At 40.6% G+C, this 25,235-nt stretch overlaps 1 protein-coding gene across 1 annotated transcript in view; it reads left to right on the forward strand.

Annotated features, from left to right (window-relative positions):
- LOC125310213 (mitochondrial pyruvate carrier 2-like) overlaps positions 1-25,235 on the forward strand; it is an 87,119-nt gene that overhangs the window by 21,551 nt on the left and 40,333 nt on the right. Inside the window, exons 2-4 of the mRNA XM_048267403.1 lie at positions 6,839-6,879; positions 7,074-7,158; positions 17,745-17,856. Coding sequence (XP_048123360.1) covers positions 6,839-6,879; positions 7,074-7,158; positions 17,745-17,856 — 238 coding nt within the window. The remainder of the gene's footprint in view (positions 1-6,838; positions 6,880-7,073; positions 7,159-17,744; positions 17,857-25,235) is intronic.

Below are 25,235 nucleotides of genomic sequence, written 5' to 3' on the forward strand. Positions count from 1 at the left end.
TCCTCTACGATTGGACCAGTGTATTATAAAGATGTAAGATTTTTCAGTATGTTGTGTTTTATGAGGGCCCAAGCACCGGACCCGTCTGCACCGAAAGCCTTATTGTTTCTGTAAGGATTATTATTATTATAGACGCTGTTATGCTGCCAAGATTGTCACGATTGTGAATGTTTTATTTGGATTAAATGTGCACACTAAGGGACATGTCCATTAGGAGAGAGAGAGAGAGAGAGAGAGAGAGAGAGAGAGAGACTTTATTGTGTTTGGTTAAGTTGCACGCATAGCTCTGCGATGAAAGCTACGAGAGGTATGAAATTATTATTATTTTTTTTTTTTTTTGGACAACGTAGCAGTAGTTAAGGCAGGAGATGTGTGTTGCTTAGGTGGCTGTCTAAGCTGTAAAGCGATTCGGGAAACACTGAAAGAGATGAGTCACAATTCTGCCTTTTCACACCGCAACAATTTAATGGATATAAGTGTTTTTGGTTTCGATACACATATTGTAGCCCTAGTCTACAGTATGACAGTATTAATATAAAAGATCAGTACAATATTGGTATGTATAAGTGTAGTTCCAGTATGTGCATTTTGTATATTAAGGTTTTTCATGTGACATTCTTTTTTATATTGGGGAGAACTGTACAAATGTAATGTGTTTTATTCTCAAGATATGGTGTAGCTACGGAAACGTAAACAGACACATATCATGTAATTATGTATAATCTTACAGCCATCCAAATATGAATGGTCTACTATAAATACGACCAGAGATATTAAGCAAAAAGGTGCAAAATTCAAGCATCGCGATTTTTTATTTATTTTTTAACCGCAACTGTTTGTTTAAGTTTGCTTCATGAAATTTGAGTGTGTGGACTTCAATCACATGTCATTCATATCTTCAGTCCCTCTGTTTCAAGTTAACATGAGTGCCATTTGATTTATATAGTCACAGCAAATGCAATTAAATGAAAATACCTGTGCGGGTCAGTTGTAACACTTGTCTCTATGGCAAAATGAACTGGATTTTATTGCGCATGCGCGAACATTCTCATTGCGAGTTATGGATTATGATTTTTGTGTCGCGATCACCCAATTAAAGTTAACACAGCAACTTGAAATATCACTGTTGGACCAAATGCTTCAGACATGTAAGAAATAAGCAGTTTATCAACTATATTTACTGGTTTTATCAAGTGGATATGGCCACTCATACCACTCATGGCCAGTCATACATTTGGACTTTTTTGTTGATTTTATATGAAAACAGATGCTCTTTGTTTAACCCAGCAGTGTTTTGTGGTAAAATATGTATAGGATATATAGGATTCACGATTTTAACAATGTTAGATTCATTACGCTATACTGTTACAACTGTACCGCACTTTTTTATGGCTGCGTCAAGGTTGTAACAAAGGTACATGTCGCTGTTAAGTTAAATTATTGACAAACTATAACATATTTTTAAAATTCTGTTTCAGCTTTCATGGAGTAGACATGTACGACTCTGTTCTGGTCAAATTTCACATCTCTCAAGTCTATCGTCTTTGTGTAAATCGAGTTTGAATTGGAAAAATAAAAAAGTGTTACAATTGTGCCGGTTCTCCCCGCTTTATTTACCGCCAACTGGTAGGCAAGGGACACTTGAACCTATTGAACGTTGTTGTCTGCAGTTGCCTTTCATTAAGCTACATCTCTGTACTGTATTTCATCAATATCAACATGTCAGGCATCAATAAAGGTGATTATGAAACGTTATCCCATTGTTCAATATTTGATAGCCTGTCACAGGAACGTTATTTCACTAAAATTGTCCTGATTTGGGGTGTTGATCCGTATGGGAGAAGGGGCACAGTTGTAGCCTAACTTTTTTCAATTTTCCCAGTTCAAAACCCGGTTTACACAAAGACGATACACTTTCTTAGAAGTTGTGAAATTTGGCCACAAAGGAGTCATACATGTCTTCTCTCTGAAAGTTGACACAGAATTAAACAGTAAGTTATAGTTTGTTAAGAATTTAACTGAACAAGGACAGGTTTTGGTTAGCCTAAAGCCTTGATGCAGTAGACTTTTAAACGTTAGCTTTATAGCTAGCGTCAGTCAGCATCATGTAATATCGTTAAAATCATGAATCCTGTAATCCTGTAACAAAACACTGCTGGCACAATCAAAGATGATCAGCATGGATATATAATCAACCAGAAAAGTCAGAATGTGAAATGATAATTTATTATATGAAATGATTAGCCATTGCAGCATATATTAGGTTGTTGTGCTAGCTCACAACAGCCTTTAAATATGCCAATGTTATTATTTTGGTCATAATATTGACTTGATAAAAAGAGGTAAGGATAGTTCATAAACTGCTTATTTCTTACATGCCTTAAGCATTAGGTTCAACAGTGGTGTTTGAGGTTGCTGTGTTAAGTTCAATTGTGTGTGATCGCGACACAATTCATAATCAATCAAATCAGTTTATTTTGCCATACGAGATGGGAGTTAGCCTACTGACCGGCACAGGACGTTTAGCCTATTGTGTTTTAATTTCTTTGCATTTGTTCTGATTATATAATCAAATGACACTCATGTTAACTTGAAACAGAGGGACAGAAGCTAGGAATGATGTGATTGATGAGCATGAATTTCACTAGAAAAATTAAAATATAGTCTTGCCATGCTTAGGATAGTCTTCCCTGCTGTGCTTCTTTGTCTCGTGTAGTCTACTGTCTTATACTTTGAGAGACTCTCTCTGCACTGCTCTCCAAACTAAAAAATCATGGATTTGATCAACTGGTCTCTCAACGCAATTGACACCATCTTCTCGACGAGAAGCTTGGGTTCGGGGGAACCTAGCCTGGCTAGCGCCACCACTTCTCAATGAGACGTGGTCTGGGAACCAAACGTTCATTTTCTTGTATTTGAAAAAAATGCCCAGATCCGTTTATTGGGTGCCACGGATGTCTATCAAATGCGTCTGTGCATAGCTCATCATCGTCTTGCTTTCCCACCTGTTCTGTGATTGGTTCCCTATCTCAGGCGAAAATTTGCTCCATGGTCTCCAGGCTGCCTTAGCAGCGTGAATCAAATCGCGCGCAAGGCAGCATGGGAACACCCAGGCTAGGGGGAACCCGACTGCCCTGCCGGAACGTTCGCAGCTGGCTACTCGATGGACGCGTGGGAGAAGTGGCGGGTCGTGTGCCTGGCGGCTCTTTCTGTGGAGGACATTGAAGATATCTACCTATTCGGAACCATGATAACAGGTCTTATTCTGATTGGATTAGGCATTGCCCTGGTTTATCGAGGAAATCTAAAAATGGTGACAGCTGTTCAAAGCCCCGTAAGGCTGCCCGTTATGATTGAAGCAGTGGGCAGAGCCGTCGTCACCCAGACTGGGACTATCAAGCATTTGATGGATACCAGGATGGATCAGATGGATGCTAGGTTGGATACTAAGTTGGATAACATCATGGAGAAACTCACTGCTTTACAAAGGCAATTGGACCAGAATGGACTAAGAGGGTAGATGTGCAAATTGGAATGCGGCTACCCGCCCCAAGACCAAACAACTACAATCTTATCTGCTTTTGGCGCCCCTTAAGCAGCACTGGCCTCGGCCAAGGCCGCTGCTGGAAAACAACTCCCCCGGAAGAGCACTGCAGCGAGACGCTCTTGCATCCCTTTCCCCACCCCCCACAGACCTGCTGATTGTGGACTCTGACTGGGACATGACCAAGGCTGTCTCCATAGCAACTTGCTGTGTTATCGCTTTGACAATCCTGCGGACTGAGGCACTAAGACTTTGGGCACCAGGCGGAGCGCTTCACCAGGCCTACACATACATCTAACATATATACAGACATGCATTCACCCCCATTACCCCCATCCCGCCTTAGCCGCTTGTACCCCCAGTCTGTCAAGCGGGTCTGTGACCAGCGCCGAAATGGCTGCAGGACCGGATGGCTGCCTGCCTGCACTGGTATCCCCTCCACCCCCCCTCCCCCCCCTTGTTGCAAGCCGTGTGTCTCTCATGTTGTGTAAAGTGTATGTGCTAATGTTGCTGAGGTGTTTTTTTCCTGTTCCCACACTACTCCGCACAGGAGCATAGTCTGGGGGTTGCCTTTTTTTTTCTCCTCCCCTCTCCTCATGTTATGCTGTATTCTTCCTCAACGCCCTGTCTCCCTGTCCTGTCTACCCCCCTTGTCATATTATATGTATGTTTGTATGGACAGGTTGATGGTTCATTTCGCTGGTTACTTTGTGACTATGTGACAATAAAGGCCTACTACTACTTAGATGTTGCACTTTTTCCCTTAATTAATAGCTCTCTGGTAATTCATCTCTGGCCATTCATTTTTGGATGATTGTAGATAGTTGTATGATATGTTTAACCTACATTTCTGTAGACAGTAGTCTTTCTTGAGAAAAGAAACACTTCACAGCTGCTAACCATCACCATCCTCTCATTAGAGGAGCTAATGAAAAACGATCTTTCGTCACCTTTTTGATTCCTATTGTAAAAGCCAACAGTTACACAAGTGGCCGGCGTCTCTTGGTCTATATTTGTTATTAAAATTTCAATTTTGAAGCTGTTTGTAACTTTTGTAACCAGGCTAGGATTAAAACCCAGTCCAGGCAGTCCAACAAAGGCCATTCCAAGAAATCCAAAGGTAACATGAACCACAATCCAAGGCAGATTAATCCAGAGATAGGCAGGAGAGAGCGAGAGAAGTTTCAGAACTGAGATTCATCCAGACAGCACGAGGAAGGCGAGGAGTTAATCCAGCACTGAATGACCCTCAGAGCAGGGTTTAAATACAGGCACAGACAAGGACCAATTAGCCACAGGTGTGTGCAGCAGAGAACAGGGAAGAGCAAGTGAGACGTGGGCTGGGCAAAACCTGGAGCAGAGAGAGAACGTGACATGGCAGGGATATTTTTGATCCAAAGCAGATCATGACTTTTGTTTTTGTCTTTATCATTACACAACCTTTCCAGCATTTTGTTGCCCCGTTCCAGCTCTTTATTTGAGACTTGTTGCTGGCATCATATCCAAAATGTTCTTATATTTTCCACGAAAAAGTCAAATTTGACATTTTCAACATGATTCTATGTCCTTTTTGCAACTGAATATGGGTTTATGAAATTTGCAGATAACCACATTCCGTTTTTATTTGCATTTTACACAACGCCCCTACCTTTTCTGATTTGGGTGCTGTAGGTACAATGTGTGGAACCAAATACAAATGCAATGTCACTAAAAACTTATTGCTCTATTTTGATGTTCAGAAACACAGTGCAAAGCTTATTCTTATCACAGCGCAAAGTTTATTCCTATCTTACACTCAAGTCAGGGGCAAATTTTATGCCATGCGCATCACTTTTATTAAGCCTTGTGCCCAGGGGTGTGGCAGAAGGTGTGGTCTGGCGCATGTTCCAAAAATCGCTATCTTCCACCCTCTAAAAATCATTACGCCACAGACGAACAAAAACCTGGTTTATAGCGAAATGCGCATGTAAGCGAGATATAAGCAGCAACTCCTTTGCAGGATAAATATCCTTAAGATTTTTTATTCAGTCATTCCAACATTATTGTAGTAAGTGCTGCTTTTTTCAGGCTACGTTTTTGATGGTAACCCCTTGTCAGTCAATACTGAAAGTAATTAACTGTGTAGAACTGTTTTGTCGTTGACCATGAGACCACGGTGAAGTTAGTTTCACTTTGCCTAGGAGTTCAAATAATAGACTAGTGCAAATTTGTGTGTGTAGGCTATACTCTGCTAGTCACAAACAGGTTTTAGTAAAGCATGGCTTAGTGGAATACCTGTTCCATACGGTCTAGCATGCAAGAAGATTCCTTCAAATACGCCACTAACTATTAAAATACCGATGCACTGTTTGAAGTTGCGCTGCTTGCTGTTAAAGGGAATGACAGATGTCATTCTCATTGGTTTAAATGATGTTACACCCAAAACACACCCATGACTGATTAAGAAACATAAGAACAACCTTTTTGTGCCAAGCGCCTGACGTTTGAAAAATTACCCCGAATGTGGACTGGACACACCCCTAAATGTATTTAGGTCTTCACTACTGACCATGACCATGCACTGACCATAATGTTTACACGCAATGGCCCCTGGTGATGAATAAAGTGATTTGAATTTAATTGAATTTAATAAACGCTTAAATCTAACTAGATTTTTTAAATTTATTTTTTTAATGTTATTTAAAAAAAAAAAAAAAATTAAGTATATTTTTTTGGCCTTTTATTAGACAGGACAGTGAGAATGACTGGAAGTGAGTGGGAGAGAGAATCGGGGTGGGATCCGGAAAGCACCACGGGGCGGGAATCGAACCCGGGTCGCCTGGCGTACGGTGCAGGTGCCCCAGCCAGTTGCGCCACGGCTAGGGCCTAAATCTAACCAGATTTTTAGTATTTAATTGCAAGTGCAAGTCTTTTTCAATTCAAACCTTTATTTATACTCATAGGGCATTGAGGTTTCCCTCATTTACAATGATAACGAATTTACAAAGAAAGGTCATGCATTAAAAAACCATATATATATATATATATATATTATAAATATATATTTGAAATTATATTTTTACATTTTTTAAACATATATATGTTTTGACACCAATTGCTTAAAAACAGTTGCAGAGGGAAGTACCTCTAATTTTAGTGTTTCTTGCAGAGCGTTCCAGGTACTAGGGCCATCGAAAACAAATGCAGCTTTGCCAAGCTCAGTATGTGCATTAGGGACCCTAAGAGTGAGCCAGTTGTTGGATCTGGTTTGGTAGGAATTGAATTGAAAGTATTTTTTTCTTCTCTCGGTCATAGGTCCAAAGACAGTCTTCTTCTGGGCTCCATGGGTTAAATGGGTAAGTTGTTCACATTCCTCTAACCTGATACATCCTCATCAGGTTAGTCATTCTGTCAGAATTCAAGGAAATTTTTACACTTTATAGCTTGCATTTTTCAATTGATTTTCAATAATGGTATGAAACTATTGTTTATTAGTAAATAGAGATGATTCAGCTTCAGCTTCAGCTTTATGATTTTACATTTCTGGCAGGGATTGGTAATTGCTGGCATTTCTGACTTCACTCGCCCTGCAGAGAAACTCAGCACCTATCAGTCTGCTGTGCTAACAACCACAGGTGAGCAGGGCCCCTGTTGTAACTATTCCTTGAGACCTCAGCCATATGACAACAGCTTGCTCTGTGCAAATTGAGACAACTTGGAACAGTTTGACTTATTTTTGACATTTTTGCACTGAAAATCTTCTTGTTCTATTGGCAAATCTTGCAAGTGAAAGTTGTGGAAATATTACTTAATCTGCAGTGACCCTATTCTAAATCATTTTTATACATCAGATTGTTATGTAGCATAATTATTTGATTGACATATACATAATTTGAAAGCTTGGACTCTTGGAAATCAATACATGACAATTTTTTTCATGCAAAATATGTGTAGTGCTTCACATTGTCAGATTAATCTAACTATGTCTCACTTAAATTTAATCAAAAATGCACTCCTCCGCCTTTGGTGCTTCCCTACCTTCTAGCTGCAGTGTATATCCTTAGCAATATGCTAGATTTACAGTGTATGGGTCTTGAAATATTCACAGGAATCCATAGACATTTAATAATCATGTTATTTTATCCAATATAAGTTGTGCAGATGTATAGTCCATCTTATACACACCAATTGAATTGAAATATAAATTGCAAAGATTTATATTTTTGTGTAATTATTCCATATTTAGTGTAGTCATTCCATATCAGAACCCCTGAAGTACAATTCAAATGCAAGCATGAAACTTCAACGTGTTACCTTTCATTTGAGACCAAGATTATGCTTCTACACAAAGGGGGTCATAGACAGTAAGCATTTGATTGTCAGTATGCATTTTGGATAACCAAAAGTCCTATGGGGAGTTACAAAAAGCATGAGCATACCTTGGCAAATAATGGTCTAAAGTACTCATATTTTCATTCTATATTGATCTACTTTTGAACACAGCTTCACAAGACCTTGTGCTAGGTCTCAGTTGTGTTTCTAAGTCATATCAAGTGACCTAGAGGGCTGAAATGTGGTGAGTTCAGAGATGCAAATTAACACTATGTGAAAAGTATCAAATATAGAATTAAACGGACACTGCAAAGTTAAATATAATTTTGACTTAATTTAAGAAGACTATATTATGCATCCAGTGCAAGGTGGCTTGAAGCAATAAAGTGTTGATTTTTCACCATGCACTCCTCTTCTATTAAACCTTGTGTCCAGGATAATTAGCAGCATAAGGTGTGCTGGCACGTGATCCAAAAATCGCTCTCATATACTCTCTAAAAATCTTTACGCAATTGACAAAGAAAAACCTGGTCTATAGCGAAAGGTGTATATAAAGCACAGCTGAAGAAAAAATCCTAGTTTAATAGGTCTTAAATTGTTTGGAAAATGTAAAGAACATTTTTGTCCGGAAATTTGTATATCTGAAATATTACAGAATGTTTATTTTGAATTGAAGAAGGAAAAGAGTAAACAGGCCTCATCAAGAGGACCCCAAGTGACCTTTACTGACGAGTGAAAAATGTGTAAATCTCTCTCAAATATTGCTAAAAAGAATAGCTACTTGCTCTTCATAGTTGGAATTGTACAGTTTACATGTCAGGTGGTACAACCAATGTAAAACTAAGAAAAAGTTATTTTAATATAAAACTCTCAATTGTATTGGAAAATTTAATGAAAGCCCGCATCAACCTACCCACTCATTTGTGATTTGGACACATACAGTACATGCACGTGAACACACACACACACACACACACACACACAAACTGTTGAATATGGCAGAAATTGAAACTAATAAAACTACAAAAAGAGTTTAACCAGTAATATCAAAAGTTAAAATGACTAAAGTGGGATTGAAGTATAACCTTGGTTAAGCAAAATGTAACCAGTACATGCACGCGTGCACACACACACACATGTTTATTGCTGGCGTTAACTCATGTTACTCTGTGGTTATTAGCTACAGAGGATCTGACACTTCAAATGCTGGCATATCGTGTTGTAAACCTTTGTCAATAGTGGATCGTCACATTTCAATTGAAACTGTTAAGCAGACGTGAACGGCAGGCTGAACACATCTGCAACAGAAGGAAGTTAACTCCAGCTGCAGTCATCCATCTTCACGACAATGATCCAGTTACTGTACAACAAACAACAGTATGACAATTACGGAAAGATAATCACTGAGATTTTTGTTAGGGGAGACCGGGGCTGGTTGGAACACTTTTCACTCTTGGTTATATTTCTCCGTCTTACAATGCGTTGAGTCGGGGTTGGTTGGAACACCTATGTTATAGTCCTTTGCAGTACTTCTTTTGCTTTTGTTTGAAGTGCTCATCTATATCACTACCTGTAGGGCTTTGCTGATTTATTTTCTGTGTGTTTTTCTTCAGTAGGGCTCACTGTCAAGACCAATTTGGTCCCTACCGATTTTTTTTTACTTCAAATGTTTAAAAAGGTCTGAAATGCTTCCAAATGTAAAACTATGTTCAGTAATTACAATAACAATGTTAAAATAAAGATTGATGATGTTTTTATGTGTAAAATACAAAGTTTATAGATTTGTCACAAAATAGCCATAGGGAATGTATGTGCCAACTAACCCCAAAATCAGTGTGCCAACCTGCCCCGCCCACATTAGGTCAAACTTTTTTGCACAAATGCTGTTAGCCTGCTAATATCAGTCACCTCAGGTTTTTAAACTTCATTTTAAATTATAGATGAGTCCCCTAGCAATCAATTATAATGAATATTTTTTTTATATCCCTAACTATTACCCTTCTAGGATGTATTTAGTGGGAGGTGCATATTCTAAGTTTTGACACTACAAAATCAAAAAGTTGTTCTCACCTAAAGGGTTAATGACCTGGAGACCAGTTACATACATTGAGTTTACTCTACTCAATAAGGGCGTCAGTTTAGTGTTGGAATTTTGTTGCAGCTCCCTCTAGTAGCCTGGATATTAACAGTGTTTCAACCTGCCCCTGTTCCAACCAGCCCCGGTCTCCCCTATTTGGCCACTCGAAAATAGGCTGTCAATCACTGGAGGTATTTTAATATTATGTTTATGTGTTTTGCTAATGCTTAGGCCTCCCTGTGGTTTTGATCAGCCTAATAATCTCTGAAATGTCAATTGTAAACACTAAGGTGAAATGCGTTGAAACTGGCATGCCACCAGAAGATATGTTTATCGGCTTTGAGGTAAAATAAAGTCTCCAGTCTTGTAAATTCACATTATGTAACATCCATAACGTCACATCCATAACGCACCATTAAAGTTTTTTAAAGTAAGAAAGGGGCACAATTTGTTAGTGCTGCAGAAAGTTCCATTCACATGAATGGCCTTCCCAACGTTCGGTGGTCTGTTAAATCTATATCACCGGCAAAGTATATAATCACTGCTGTCAATGGCAACCGGTTTTGTGCTTTTAACAGATCGTTAAAAACAATAAAGTATGGCTCTCCGTTTGGGACATCGAAAACGTATATTTTTAATAGGGTAGACTACCGTCGGAGATGCTGACTTGCAAAGGCCTCGGGATAACACGTTATCTCCACCATCATCAGTCATGCCCCTTGATCAAAGTGGGGAATGAAATAAAAGTTTGAGAACCACTGGCTTAACAAGTTACCTGCAGTCCAGAACACACATAATCTGTTGCAATATTCTGATGATATCGGCAAATGTTTGTTTTCCAAAGTAAGAATTTCACTTCACCATGCACCTTCGACAATGACTAGCTCATTACACTTGTTACTGTTAAAACGTAGGCCTAACTGGTATCATTACAAACATTATTCTGTGTCTTAAAACTGGCATATTTTATGGCATTGTGTTATGTAAGTTCGTTGCAAAATTTAGAGAAATGTGTGAGGTGGTCAGCAGGGGACAATTGAGACACACATTGGATTGTTTTATTACTTGAATATTCCACACTATCCACAGCTGTGGTTTCAGGGGCAGGAGGATTACTGTTTGCGCAGGATTTATATAAAATTCTTCATTGGGTTAGACACCAGGGGTCATATTCACAAAGCCTTTTATCTTACCACTAGGAGTAGGCTATATGCTATACACCTAAACAGCAATAAAATATTTTAGCTAGGAGTTTCTCTTTGATTGTTGTTGGTGGCGTTATTGCATTCCTTTTATGAATGCAAAATTGTTCCCTCGCGACTGGAAGCTCCTGTTGCTGCATAGGCTACACATTTCAAAACATCGCAACGTAAAATGCCACAAAAAGCTGTTTATGAATAGGTCTTAGTGAGTTAGGAGTCCTCTCGACTTCTTTTAAGCTGTCTCAGACTTAGGTGCTACTTTTAGGTCTAAAATGCTTCGTGAATTACTTTTAGTGAAAAAATTAGGAGTCCTAAAGTTAGGAGTGACATGCCCATTATTTTTAGGAGTTGCTCCTAAATTCGCCAGTTAGGAGCTACTTTTAGCCTTAGTTCTTTGTGAATATGGCCCCTGAATAAAAAGGCCTAGCCTAAATGAATCAAGAGTAAGGCAAAACAAATAGCCTAGTAGCCTAATGAAACATACGGATTGATGTAGTATCTTTGTAACATTATTAAATTAATCTGTTACTATGCCTACATTTGCAAAAGAGAACATTTTAATTTGATTCACAATAATGTTACATTTAATTTAGGCTACATGTTGACAATGAGTAGCCTACTTTTGGTTGTTGTTGGTGGCGTTATTGCATGTTAGTTATGCCTACAATGGAAAATTGCCTGTAACTCCTCACGATTGGAAGCTCCTGTAGCTGCATAGGATTTCAAAACACGGCAAAATGCCGCAGGTTTGTGAATAGGTCTGTGATTTAGGAGTCCTCTCGACTTCTTTTAAGCCGTTACAGAGGTGGGAAGGTGTGATTTGTTGGGGGCAGGGCCGGATTAACTGGGCACAAATGTCTGATGGCCCCCCTACCCCCCAGCCAATGTGAATCGGGTGGTCAGTTAATAGGCCTATATCGTGAAGATTTTTCTTGCCATCTAAGGCACGAGCACATCTGTGAGGTCAAGCCTCACCAAGTAGCTTGTTTGTTTACAACTAACATTCCATTTAATTGAACTGCTTTATAGGCTATGCCGAAATAGTTGTCAACATTTTGAATATTAGTGTCGGGTGAATTAGGAAATGTTCTCAAAGTAGCCTTATGGCTGAAAGCTGCTTGGGATCCCCACCGTCAAGCAATATAACAAAACGCGCTTCCTGCACTCATTGTTTCAAAAGTAGTAATTTCGGCTTTGTCAGGACTGAAGAGCTGTGGACGGCACGGCATGGCATGCCCAATGAAAATGCAATGCAACACAACACAGACCCCACTTCTCTCGCGTCAGTCACTGACATGAACGAAACACAGAACCCGCTTCTCTCACGGCAGTCACTACAGTAGCCTAGAATAAATTCATGGGGAAAAACACTTCCCCATGACAAAGACATCATAAAACACTGAAAGTTAATATTTTGTCACTAGCACATCTGTCCTTTGTCAAATGTGATATGTTCCAAGTAGCCTAGTGCGTAATTCTGCTTCATAAAGTTGAACAAATACATTTTCTTATTTCACAGAAAAATATGAATAGCCAGTTAGGGTCTACAGTGCAGAGTTATGGTTATGGTAGGCCAACTTGGAATGAACATACAAACAGGGGAAATTCTTTCTCTAGTAGCCGAGTAGCCTCAGGTGCGCACGTAGACATAAGGCCGAACATGCAAGCGCCAATGAATCGTGCTCTCACGACAATCACACCGTTAAACTTAAATAGGTTAACATCACTCTAAGTTCGCCTTCAAGGAAAACGATAATTTGAAGACATCTGTTTCGTTGGAAGGGCAAGGGGTAGCAACAGGGCAACACAGAGACAGGCCCGATGGCAGGGCTGTTATGAGAGTATTCAAATATGGGATATTCTACGGGAAAACATTAAAACGGCAAGACAGCGGGGTAAAGTTAAAATACGTGATAAACACGGAAAAAGTTGGCATGCATTGTTTCGGTCCCCGTGATTATTTGTCATATTATTAATCACATATGATTATTTGTGAAATTGTGTAAACAGGCGCAACACATTTGAAAACGAAGGACTGATAGCATGCAAGCTGCAAGGAAAGATTGATTTAAGAACGTTATCACAGTGTGTAGCTGTGGCGCAAAGCAGCAAGGGCGGAAGACAGCGACAATTGGCAGGGGAGGGTCATGTCTTTTTTAACAATTCTGTCGGAGGGTCATTGAACAATTTCTAGCAGGCAAGGGAGGGTCATGCAACTTTTGACTGAAGCACTCAAAATTCCTCCGGTGGCCCCTTCAATAAATAACGAACAGTCCCTAGATTGCTGCTGGGCTATATGTCTTGGTTCATGTCTGTTAACAACTCATTGCCGCCAAACGCTGTATCTCATGGGTTGCATCCATTACAAACAAACATGCAATGTGAACGTCTGGGATTGGGGAGAGCACTAAATGCTCTACTGAATAAGCACAAAGTCAAACCTTTAAATGAAAAACACTCTTTAATAATCAAAAAAATAAACCACTAATGAAGTAAACTTGTGACCATCAAAAATCGTTTATCGCCTGTAACTCCGTGATAACAGGACGTAACAGGAAGGCATTTGGCTGAGCAACGGAGGTTAATATGCTCTACATTTTGTCCAAATGTCTATCATCGTTGCACTCGGAGAAAACCAGAATGTTTAATTTGTCCTGCGTTTCTTGTATGGCTGCAAATGGGATTCACTCACAGTTAACCAAATATTTCTTTATTAGGGCAGGGCAGGTAGCCTGGCGGGCCATGCTATATCATTGAAATGTATAGTCTGGAATCGAACCATTCACCTCACTTAATCTAAGGGGCGGGCAGAGAATTGTCTTTCAAACTGCCTAGGCATGCAATAGGCCAGCGCTACGACCATATCCGTATCCGGTCGGCAAAACGGCAAATACATCCTTCTTCGAAAGGAATGACTTAAGTGCATTGTGTTGCTCAACTTTCAAAGAAAAGCACAAGTCCAACTCTTCCAAAGTTGACGCTAACAACGATTCAAACAACCGCTCTTCGTTCACCATAGCCACCTTCCTTGTTGTTCACCGTCGCAGGACTGTCGTTATCCTGTTAAGTCCGCCTTAAGACTCTCTAACAAAATAGAGCTCTGTGATTGGATGACGTCCACGGCGTCAGCCAATAGAAATCCCTATGGTTTGATACTAGATGTACAGACTGAGCAAATGAATTTGCCGCCGCTAGGGTGCGTCTAGATTTCTAGGCTACAGGGCAGTAGTTTCTGGCTATTAAATTATTTCTAAACCAGTCTGCTAAAGTCTGTAGTGAAGTCTGTGTAGGGTTTTCCAGGCTCCATTTCTTTTTACGAGACACCCTGCTCACTTGAGCCATCTACCGGTTGTTGCAGCGTCACTGTAAAAACACAAATTAAAGTCGCGTGATACCGCGTGATCCCGTGCGCGGACCGCGAGTGAAGCTGCCCAAGTCGAAGCACTGCCCACTGTATGTAAAGTGTAAAGTTGGATGTTGGAAAACCAAAATACCTGCCCTCTACAATAAAGTATCCATAAGTTACTTTTAATACCAAGGTCAAGTACAAAATAATGTCTTAAGCATCAAAAATATGTTCATAATTGTGATACTTGTGATGTCTGTGTGATGAATAGGCTACTTCGCGAGTAGTTCAACTGAGAAGAATGGGTGAATTTGGACGCACTTTCTTGCGCTGTCACTTACTCCACTGCGTAAAAGACTAAATTAATTTGCGCTGTGAATGCTAAGATTATTTTGACAGGCCACAGGCTAAATAAAAATCGCTATTAGGAGGACAAAAAGCAGAATATTGAAAGAAGGGGGCACCAAGGCCACCGTGGCCTGTAAACCTATGATTTTCAAAGGGGCTTCACGGCCAACGCAAGGGACTGGATGTAATAATTATTTTTAATACTTAATACATGATGCAATAATAATTTGTTGATTTAGTATTATTTCCATTATTTAACAGATGTTACATACACATGCACTAATGATTAATTAGGGTGTGGATACATGTTTTATAAACCATTTCCTAATACTAATAATGATCACTGGGAGCTGGGCTAGCATGCAGTAGCCTGAAAAGATGGGGGTTCAATTCCCTGCTTCCACTGTTGTGTCATTGGTTTAATTTAATTGACATATGAAAGTCGCTATGGATAAAAATTGTCTGCTAAATGAATGAATGTCAATGTTGTTAAAAAGCCTTTTCTTCACAGTGGCCACAACAGAAAGACAGCTAACCAAAAACACACCCTTCATAAAATATTTTTTTTAATCTTTCGAAACACTTATTGTATGCTTACAATACTTCGATGGACAACCTCACCACACTACCACAGAAGTGTCTTTCTATTTTTAACATTGTCAGTGGTGTAAAATAGTTTGTTTTTGACGTGAATGTATGCCCCGTTCGCTTTCACTGTAAGACAATTTGGTGTTAATGCAAATGACGTTCTTGCTCAAAACTCCACCAATTTACATATTTACTGTATGCTCTCAAACAACATTTTGAACCTGTTAGCAACGTTTTAAGCAACAAACTTAAAATGAAAATTCTCAAACCGGCAAGTGTCAGCAACATCTTTGTTATTAAACGTCGCCATGGCAACATGTGATCTTGTGAAGTGCTGTCCCAATCCCATTTATACCTACCTGAAGCTACGTTTACACATGGCCGGCTGTTTTTATAAACGGACATTTCACCCTCTCTGTTTTCAAAAATAACACCATGCACATCTGTCAGTTTTCAGAAAAAATTTCATTTACACTAACCCTGGTTTAAATGCCGTCAAGAGCATGCCAAACCTGTAGGTGGCAGTGTAACGAGAAGCTCAAGCACACGTTAGCCAATCAGAATCCCAAAAATAGAAACAACAGCAATGAATCTCTTCCTCTTTCTGCAAACATGCAAACAAAGTTTACCAAAATCTCCACTTTGGCCAGAGTTTTTAGAAAGAATTGTTTTCAGAGGCGAATTCTCTGTTTGTGTGTAAACGAAGGGCACAAACAAAGGGAAATGTCTCCGTTTTTCAAAATAACCATGTACATGTAAACGGGGTCTGAGATGGGTCATGTGGCCTCACACACTCACTCACTTATAGCACCTGAGATCAGTCTGCGAGTCTTTAGTCCTTAGTCCTCAGAGCTCAATTTGGGATTGGCCCATTGCTCCTGTAGGAAGAGCGCAACTTCCAGCAAGCATCCATCATGTTTAGATATCTTCATCTCACAATTTCGAGATCTTTTATCATAATTACGAGGTTATAAAAATATGATCACGCTATCTCGTAATTAATTGATTGATTGATTGCACTGTATTAAAGCAACACCAAAGAACTTTTCGTCTGTCGCACACATGCTAATTGTTTATCCAGCACTGGCTTTGCAAATAACAATGTCAGACAAGGTAGAATATGTTGCATGATTTTATGAAAGTACGATATATTGCGACATCAGATGCAAGTCAAATTTGTAGTTTCTTATGTCTCATTCCATCGAACTTCAGAACCGCTACCTGATCTGGCAAACTTACATAGTGCGGTTATAGCCGATAGAGGGCTGCGAAGCGAATGCAGAAGTGCCGTTCACCCTGTTACGAGTTGATTAACCACTGAAACGATTTTGGAAACATTATTTTAAGGTACATAAAACTCTTTGGTGTTGCTTTAATTCCCAAGGGGGAAATTCTTTTGCTACCTGGCAACCACACACAACAACATACATCAGTAGGACAGTTGATACTTAAGACAGGGCACAGTACAACATACACTAAAACAACAAATGAATAGGTATGCACAGACACAGGCACTGAAAGGACACAATAATCACAGCAATATAAAGCAAAAGCAACAATAGTCAGCTCTTGTTTAAAAGTCTGATCGCTGTAGGAACAAAGGACCTCCTAAATCTCTCTGTGAAGCATCTAGATAGAAGGAGCCTTTGGCTCCTACAACTTTTAGTGAACATGCTGTACAAGGGGTGGTCATCCCTTGGCAGCACACTCCTCATCTTCATCACCCTCTGTTCTAGGATTTCCTCCACAGAACTTGGGCATGAACCAATGATGGAACCTGCTTTCCTTATTAGTTTATTAAACCTGTTCCTGTCCTCAACTGTTAAGCTACCGCCCCAACATACAATAGCATAAAAAAGAACACTTGCCAGAATCCCATGGTAAAACATGCCCATATCAAACGACCTCAGTTTCCTAAGGCCAACGCCTTATACCCCCGCCCGACATACCCCCGCCCGACATTTGATAACATTTGATAACAAAACCACTCCCAATGTGGACTGGACATTCTCTCAAGGTTACCCCAAGTTTTCCACAATTTACATGTCAGGAGAACGTTAGGGAGGTACGTAAACTAGAGTTATATTTTTGTTAGAAAAACTTTTTACTGGTAAACCATAGTACAACCAAACAAACCTTTAAGGAAAGTTTCCAAATCCAAAAAAGAATGTTACATTAGCTAAGCAGCCGCAATTAAAGTACACAGTCAGCAGTAAGTGGTTCCTTGCATGAATCTTAATAGTGGTGAATGCCACAGCATGTTGTAAGTGAGAATGTTTTCTAAGTTGTTGTGTTTTTATGTGTTTTTACTATTTTCTGTGGCTATAGGCTTCATCTGGGCACGCTACTCCTTGGTTATCATCCCACGAGTCTGGAACCTCTTTGCTGTAAATTCTTTCCTTGGCCTTGCTGGATCATTTCAACTCTTCAGGATTTGGAGGTCTCCACAATTACATATTAGTTGTGACCATGAAGGAAAACTTGATTTTACTAATACATTACATTAAATGAGGATTATTTTTTAAATCCTATTGCTAATTGTTACCAATTTTATTGTTTTAATACATGAGGATATTTATTTATTTAATTGGAGAAGCCCTATGCAGGTCTGGTTATTCCTTCGCCGTTTCTGGGCTTTCACCTGATTTGGGCTCGCATTTTTTACGACATAGCTCCCCCTGCAGCTTCGGTAGCAAGTGACTGCTACACTAAACCCCCACTAGCTAACGAGCTAGCCATCAATAAACCAAGCTAAACACATAGGGCTCACATTACAAAAACGAAGTTCACCCAAGGGTAGGCTACTTACAATTTCAACAGCAACAAAGCCAAGTCGGAGTCCGTTTTGCAGTCTTCTTAGAAACTACAATCTGACTACATTTTCGAAAGTATTTCCGCACGAAGTTACATCCGGATGTGTGGGACCTTTGACCAGAAAGTTGCATATTCGCTTTTTTCCGCTGGAGAAGCACTAGGGGAGACGAAGCACCCACCAAACGCCCAAAAAAAGTGTTGTAGAACCATTAGAACGACTCTCAACCTGCATAATTAAGATAATTTTTGCTAAAATTGTTGCATAGGGCTAGCCTGACGAGCCAGACCCACATTAAAATGTAGGGTCTGGGTACTCACCGTTCGCAGTGCTCAGTCCGAGGGGCGGGATAATCAGTTGTCTTTCAAATTCCCTCTGCACTAATAGGACAGCGCAGCTTATGAGTCCCATGCGCTTCCCACCAGCGGAGCTAGTTGGCTAGTTCAAACGCTTGCCAACTTAATAAAAGCTTAACTTGTGTCACACTGTTCGCTAACAGCAACATCCATCTTATTTGTTTTCAAGTAGCAGGGAATTCAAGCCAAACCGTTGCAACTCTGCCATCAATCATCATGTTAAGCCCACCTAACGACTCTATACACGATTTCATTGGCCTGATTGAGTTTCGATTTCTGGAGCTTACAAGCCAACGGAGAGTTGCTAGACTAGCCCTGGCCGCTAGGGGCGCGTCTAGATTTCTAGGCTAGCATAGGGCCTCTTTAAATTACATTTTCATTGCAATAAGTTACATTGTCTTTTAAATCATATTGCCATTTTTTTACCAATTGTAATGTTTTATTAGGGCCCGAGCACCCGACGGGGTCTGAGGGTCGTCCTCACAAGACCGAGAGGTGCTAAGCCCTATTGTTTTGTAAGGATTATTAGGCCCGGACGGGCTTAAGGCCCTATTGTTTTTGAAAGGATTATTATTAGGGGCGAGCACAAGGCCCTATTGTTTTTGAAAGGATTATTATTAGGGCCCGAGCACCGAAGGGCGCAAGACCCTATTGTTTTTGTAAGGATTATTATTAGGCCCGAGATAACCAAGGGGCTTAAAGGCCCTATTGTTTTTGTAAGGATTATTATTTTTCACTATTATTATTATTGTTATTCCACTATTTTGCTTTCCTGTTTTTGAGGTGGTTAACATGGTCGAAAACTCTTGAAATTTGGCACACACGTCAGGTGTCACACATCGCAGTTAGGTACAAGAGCTTGACCCCGGGCGTGGCCCAGGGACTCGCTAGCGCCCCCTTAGGTGACTGATCCCGTGGTTGGCAAATATTTTGAGGTGGTTAACATAATCGAAAAGTCTTGAAATTTGGCACACACATCAGGTGTCACACAAAGCAGCTAGGTAAAAAAGCTTGGCCCCGGGTATGGCCCAGAGACTCGTTAGCGCCCCCTTATGTCACTGTGACTTGTGGTTGGCATATAGGTTTAGATACACACACCAAATTTGGGGGGTGTATGTAACTCCCAAAAACAAACAACTTTTGTATTAACATGCCATTAGCCACGCCCACAGGAAGTGAGGTAATTGAGAATTTGTGCGTTGTGGACATGATCAATTTTAACGTACTCCTCCTAGACGGTTGATCCGATTCATGTGAAATTTGGTATACATGACGCCGAGATGTTCCTGATTCTAAATTGTGAAGCCTTTTTTTGCTATGTTGTAATTTGACAAAATGGCGAAATTGTTAATTTTAATAGCGTTCCACACAAACAATAAATGTGTCATTATTCACCATGCATGGCTTGAAATGTTTTAAATTTCACAGGTCATTAAAGACCATGTTAATGATAATATTCACATGCCCATAATGCATGTTTGGCATAGCGCCACCAACTGGCAACAGAAAGAATGACAATTATCCTGATGTCACATGATCAATTTGAACATACTCCTCCTAGACGGTTTGTCAGATTCATTTGAAATTTGGCAAACATTATGCCAAGATGTCGCTGATGTTAAATTGTGAAGGGATTTGTGAATGTTGTAATATATTTGACATGATTTTAATATCTCACCACATAAACAGGAAATGTGTCATAAATCACAGTGCATTGAATGAATGGTCTGAAACTTCTCAGGTTAATAGATATCATGATTATGATGATATCCAGACACCCAATGGGCCTGCCTGGCATAGCGCCACCTTCTGGCCAAGCAGGAAATGTGCCAGAAATGGACAATGCCTTAAGTGATTAATCTGAAACTTTATAAAATATCGGATATCATTATTGTGATGATATTCACATGCGTAATTCACAGGCCTAGCATAGCGCCACCATCTGGCCAAGCAGGAAATGTGCCAAAAATGTTTAATGCTTTGACTGATTTATCTGAAATTTTACACAAAATTAGATATCATGATGATGAAATTCAAATGTCTTATTAACATGCCTTACATAGCGCCACCAATTGGCAAGATAAGGAATGTGTTTTTTCCACGTCTGTTGGATATCACCATCAGATGCATCAGATTAATCAGATTACTCACATACACATCAAATATGTACATTTCAGAAGCGCACCACCACCAGGAAATGTGCCAAAAATGTTAAATGCTTTGACTGATTTATCTGAAATTTTACACACAATTAGATGTCATGATGATGAAATTCAAATGTCTTATTAACATGCCTTACATAGCGCCGCCAATTGGCAAGATAAGGAATGTGTTTTTTCCACGTCTGTTGGAAATCACCATCAGATGCATCAGATAAATCAGATTAGCACACACATCAAATATGTACATTTCAGAAGTGCACCACGTCGGTGCTTTGTTGGGTTCCGAAATGTCACGGGTTGCGGCCCGCAGGTGCTCGGGCCCGCCATTGCCGCTATATTTATTATTGTTATTCCACTTTTTTGCTCTCCTGTTTTTGAGGTGGTTAACATGGTCGAAAACTCTTGAAATTTGGCACACACGTCAAGTGTCACGCATCGCAGTTAGGTACAAGAGCTTGACCCCGGGCGTGGCCCAGGGACTCGCTAGCGCCCCCTTAGGTGACTGATCCCGTGGTTGGCAAATATTTTGATGTGGTTAACATAATCGAAAAGTCTTGAAATGTAGCACACACATCAGGTGTCACACAAAGCAGCTAGGTAAAAAAGCTTGGCCCCGGGTATGGCCCAGAGACTCGCTAGCGCCCCCTTACGCCCCCTTAGATGACTGATCCCGTGGTGGGCATATACTTTCAGCTACACACACCAAATTTGGTAGGTGTCTGTATCTCCAAGATGAACGACTTTCGTATGTACAATGCATTAGCCACGCCCAACAGGAAGTGAGGTATTTGGGATTTTGTGCAGACTAATATGTGATGAAATATGTGATGAATCATGATGCCAAAAGAGGTGCTTCCCATGGGTGAAAATGCATGAAATTTGGCACACACATCAAGTGATACAGTGAATAGACAGGGATAAAAGCTTGGCACCGGGCGTTGCCCAGGAACTCCATAGCGCCCCCTTATGTCACTGTGACTTGTGTTTGGCATATAGTTTTAGATACACACACCAAATTTGGTGGGTGTATGTATCTCCCAAAAACAAACAACTTTTGTATTAACATGCCATTAGCCACGCCCACAGGAAGTGAGGTAATTGGGATTTTGTGCGTTGTGGACATGACCAATTTTAACATACTCCTCCTAGACGGTTGATCCGATTCATGTGAAAGTCGGTATACATGATGCCAATATGCTTCTGATTCTAAATTGTGAAGCTTTTTTTGATATGTTGTAATTTGACGAAATGGCAAAACTATGAATTTTAATACCCTTCCACATAAACAATAAATGTGTCTTAATTCACCATGCATGGCTTGAAATGTTTTAAATTTTACAGGTCTTTGAATACCATGGGAGTGATGATATTCACATGCCCATAATGCATATTTGGCATAGCGCCACCACCTGGCAACAGAAAGAATGGCAATTACACTGATGTCACATGATCAATTTTAACATACTCCTCCTAGACGGTTTGTCAGATTCATGTAAAATTTGGCTAATATGATGCCAAGATGTTGCTGATGTTAAATTGCGAAGGGATTTTTTATATGTTGTAATATGTCATGATTTTGATATCTCACCATATAAACAGGAAATGTGTCAAAGTCACAGTGCATTGAATGAATGGTCTGAAACTCCTCAGGTTAATAGATATTATGATTATGATGATATTCAGACACCCAATGGGCCTGCCTGGCATAGCGCCACCACCTGGCCAAGTAGGAAATGTGCCAGAAATGTAAAATGCCTTAAGTGATTGATCTCATACCTTGCAAACTAGTCACCTTTCAGCGAAAATCGCCGTTTTTGAATCAAAATATGTCATTCACGTGAATCGTGTAGATCCGAAGAGTTTTTTTTTTTTTTTTAGGGGGTGCAACTTAGTCTGGAGTGAGACTATTGTCGATTTCATGCGAGATTTATAGACAAGTGATTGGCCTCTCTGTGTGCTATTTTTGAAGACCTACCTATCAGTTGTTTCTGAGGGCGGGCTTTATCTCCCTCACTTTCTGTTACGCATAGCCTGCCTGCTATGGCCTGCAGCAGCGATATGACCAAGGAAGAAAAGAAAATGTTAGCTAACAAACACGGGACACATGCTACAGTCTCTCTGACTATAAATTCAAGGTAAAACATCATATTGCCCTCTCATATTGTCATCTCTTGCCCTCGGTGGGTTAAATGAAAGAATTGCTGAGGTGAGGATAACAAGTGTTTACTCGCAAATTTACGTTCCCGCAGCTGGCCGTTTTGAATTGCTTTGCGAAACAAAACGACTCTGCACTGAGTGCGATTGTGAATTTAGCTCGGATTAATAGTTTAATAGTTATTAGCAAAGTTATTGCTAGTTCACGAGTTATTTCATTTAGCATTATATTTTCCATGTGTCGATGATGGTTACATTACATTACATTACATTACATTTGGCTGACGCTTTTTAACCAAAGCGACTAACAACATGGTAAACAATGCACGTTTTAGAACAATTCTCACAATTTTAGGACAGTTTAAAAAAAACAAAAAACATTAGAGTACAGTAAGAATAAGTGCGTCGGTGAGTGCTGTTTTAACAGTTACTTGTCAGTTTAAAACGGCTGGTGAGTGCTAGGATCAGTAAGACTTGTTGTAAGTGTTGCTATGAGAGTGGGGTGTTCTCTCTAAAGAGCTGGGTCTTCAGGAGTTTTTGAAAGTGGAAAAAGGATGTCCCTGCCCTTGTAGGAACTGGCAGTGTGTTCCACCAACGAGGAACAACAGATGAGAAAAGTTTGGATTGGCTTGGCGTGCGGTGTGGTAGAGCTAAGAAGCGTCGTTAGATCAAGAGGAAGCATAGCGGTCTGGAATAGTGTAAGTCTGTATGAGGGCATTCAAGTAGGTGGGAGCAGAACCGAGACTACTTTGTAGGCAAAGCGTTAGAGACTTGAATTTGATCTGCGGGCCGCCATAGGTAGCCAGTGTAGCTGGATGAGCAGCGGGTAACATGTGCCCTTTTTTTGGGTTGGTTGTACCAGGCGCCGCCGCGTTCTGGGATCATCTGAAGTGGTTTCACTGTGAGGCTGGGGGAGACCTGTCAGGAGGGCATTGCAGTAGTCGAGTCGTGAGATGACAATTGCCTGAACCAGAAGTTTAGGTAGCATCTTGAGTCAAAAGTAAGTCCCTGATTTTTCCGTATGTTGTAGAGTGCAAAACGGCATGCCCGGCGACTGAGGCAACATGATCCGAGAATTTAGTTGGTTGTCAAGAACAACTCCTAGATTTCTTGCAGTCCTGGTCGGTGAAACAGACAGGGAGTCAAATTTGATGTTGATGTGCGTGGTGTATGGTAGGTTTAGCTGGGATGACCAGCAGTTCAGTCTTTGAGAGGTTCAGCTGGAGGTGGTGTGCCTTCATCCATGTAGCTATGTCTGAAAGGCAATCCGAGATCCGTGCTTTGAAACCAGGGGTCGTCCAGGTGGAAAGGACAGATAGAGCTGTGTGTCGTCTGCATAGCAGTGGTATGAGAAGCCGTGCGAACGGATAATCTGTCCCAAGGGAGGTGGTGTAGATAGAATAGCAAGAGGAGGGGCCCAGCACTGATCCCTGGGGACCCCTGTGGTTGGAGAATGGTGAGGTGCGGATAGCTGACCAAAAACCATGATACGTTAAACGAGCGTCCTGTGAGGTAGGATTCAAACCAGGAGAGCAGAACAGGAGATTCCCATGTCAGCGGTATAGAGAAGGGCCTGGTGATTAACCGTGTCCAAAGGCAACCGATAAGTCAAGCAGAATGAGTACTGATGACCGAGCGGTCGCCTGGCTTCTTTAAGGCTTCTGTTACAGACAGCAGAGCCAAGCGGTAGAGTGGCCGCTTTTGAACCCAGACTGATTTGGATCCAGAAGGTTGTTCTGTGAAAGGAAGTCAGAGACCTGTTTGGAGACTACTCGTTCAATGCCTTTTGGATAGGAAAGGCAGTAGTGAGACAGGGCGGTAGTTCTCGACTTGAGCAGGGTTGAGAGAAGCTTTCTTAAGTAACGGTGTTACCGGGCCATTTTGAACGCTGTTGGAAATGTGCCGGAGATTAGCGAGGCATTGATCACATGTGTGATAGCTGGAGCGATGGTCGGGCTGATGGACTGAAGTAGGCTCAGAGGTATAGGGTCCAGCCGAGCATGTGGTAGGGACGGCTGCATGTCAGGAGTCTGGACACTTCATTCTCGGAGAGAGGCGTGAATGCTGAAAAGGATGTTCCAGCAGTTAGACATGACATTCTCAGGGAGCGCAGACCTTTCCAAGGCCAAATGTAGTTATTTGCAACAAATCTGAAAGTGGACCTAGCAAAATATTTTGACTTGCTCAGTGATGGGTGTTTAATTTGTTTGTTTTCTGTGTAGCATATAGATCATAATTCTTGATAATTAGCGCGCAAACAAGCGAGAGCTAGGCTTCTATAGTAGACTGATAACGCACATTGCTGAGACCCGCCCCTTTAGTTGGAATGTGATCA

Source organism: Alosa alosa, chromosome 17, assembly GCF_017589495.1.
Source record: "Alosa alosa isolate M-15738 ecotype Scorff River chromosome 17, AALO_Geno_1.1, whole genome shotgun sequence".
NCBI classification, from domain to species: domain Eukaryota; kingdom Metazoa; phylum Chordata; class Actinopteri; order Clupeiformes; family Clupeidae; genus Alosa; species Alosa alosa.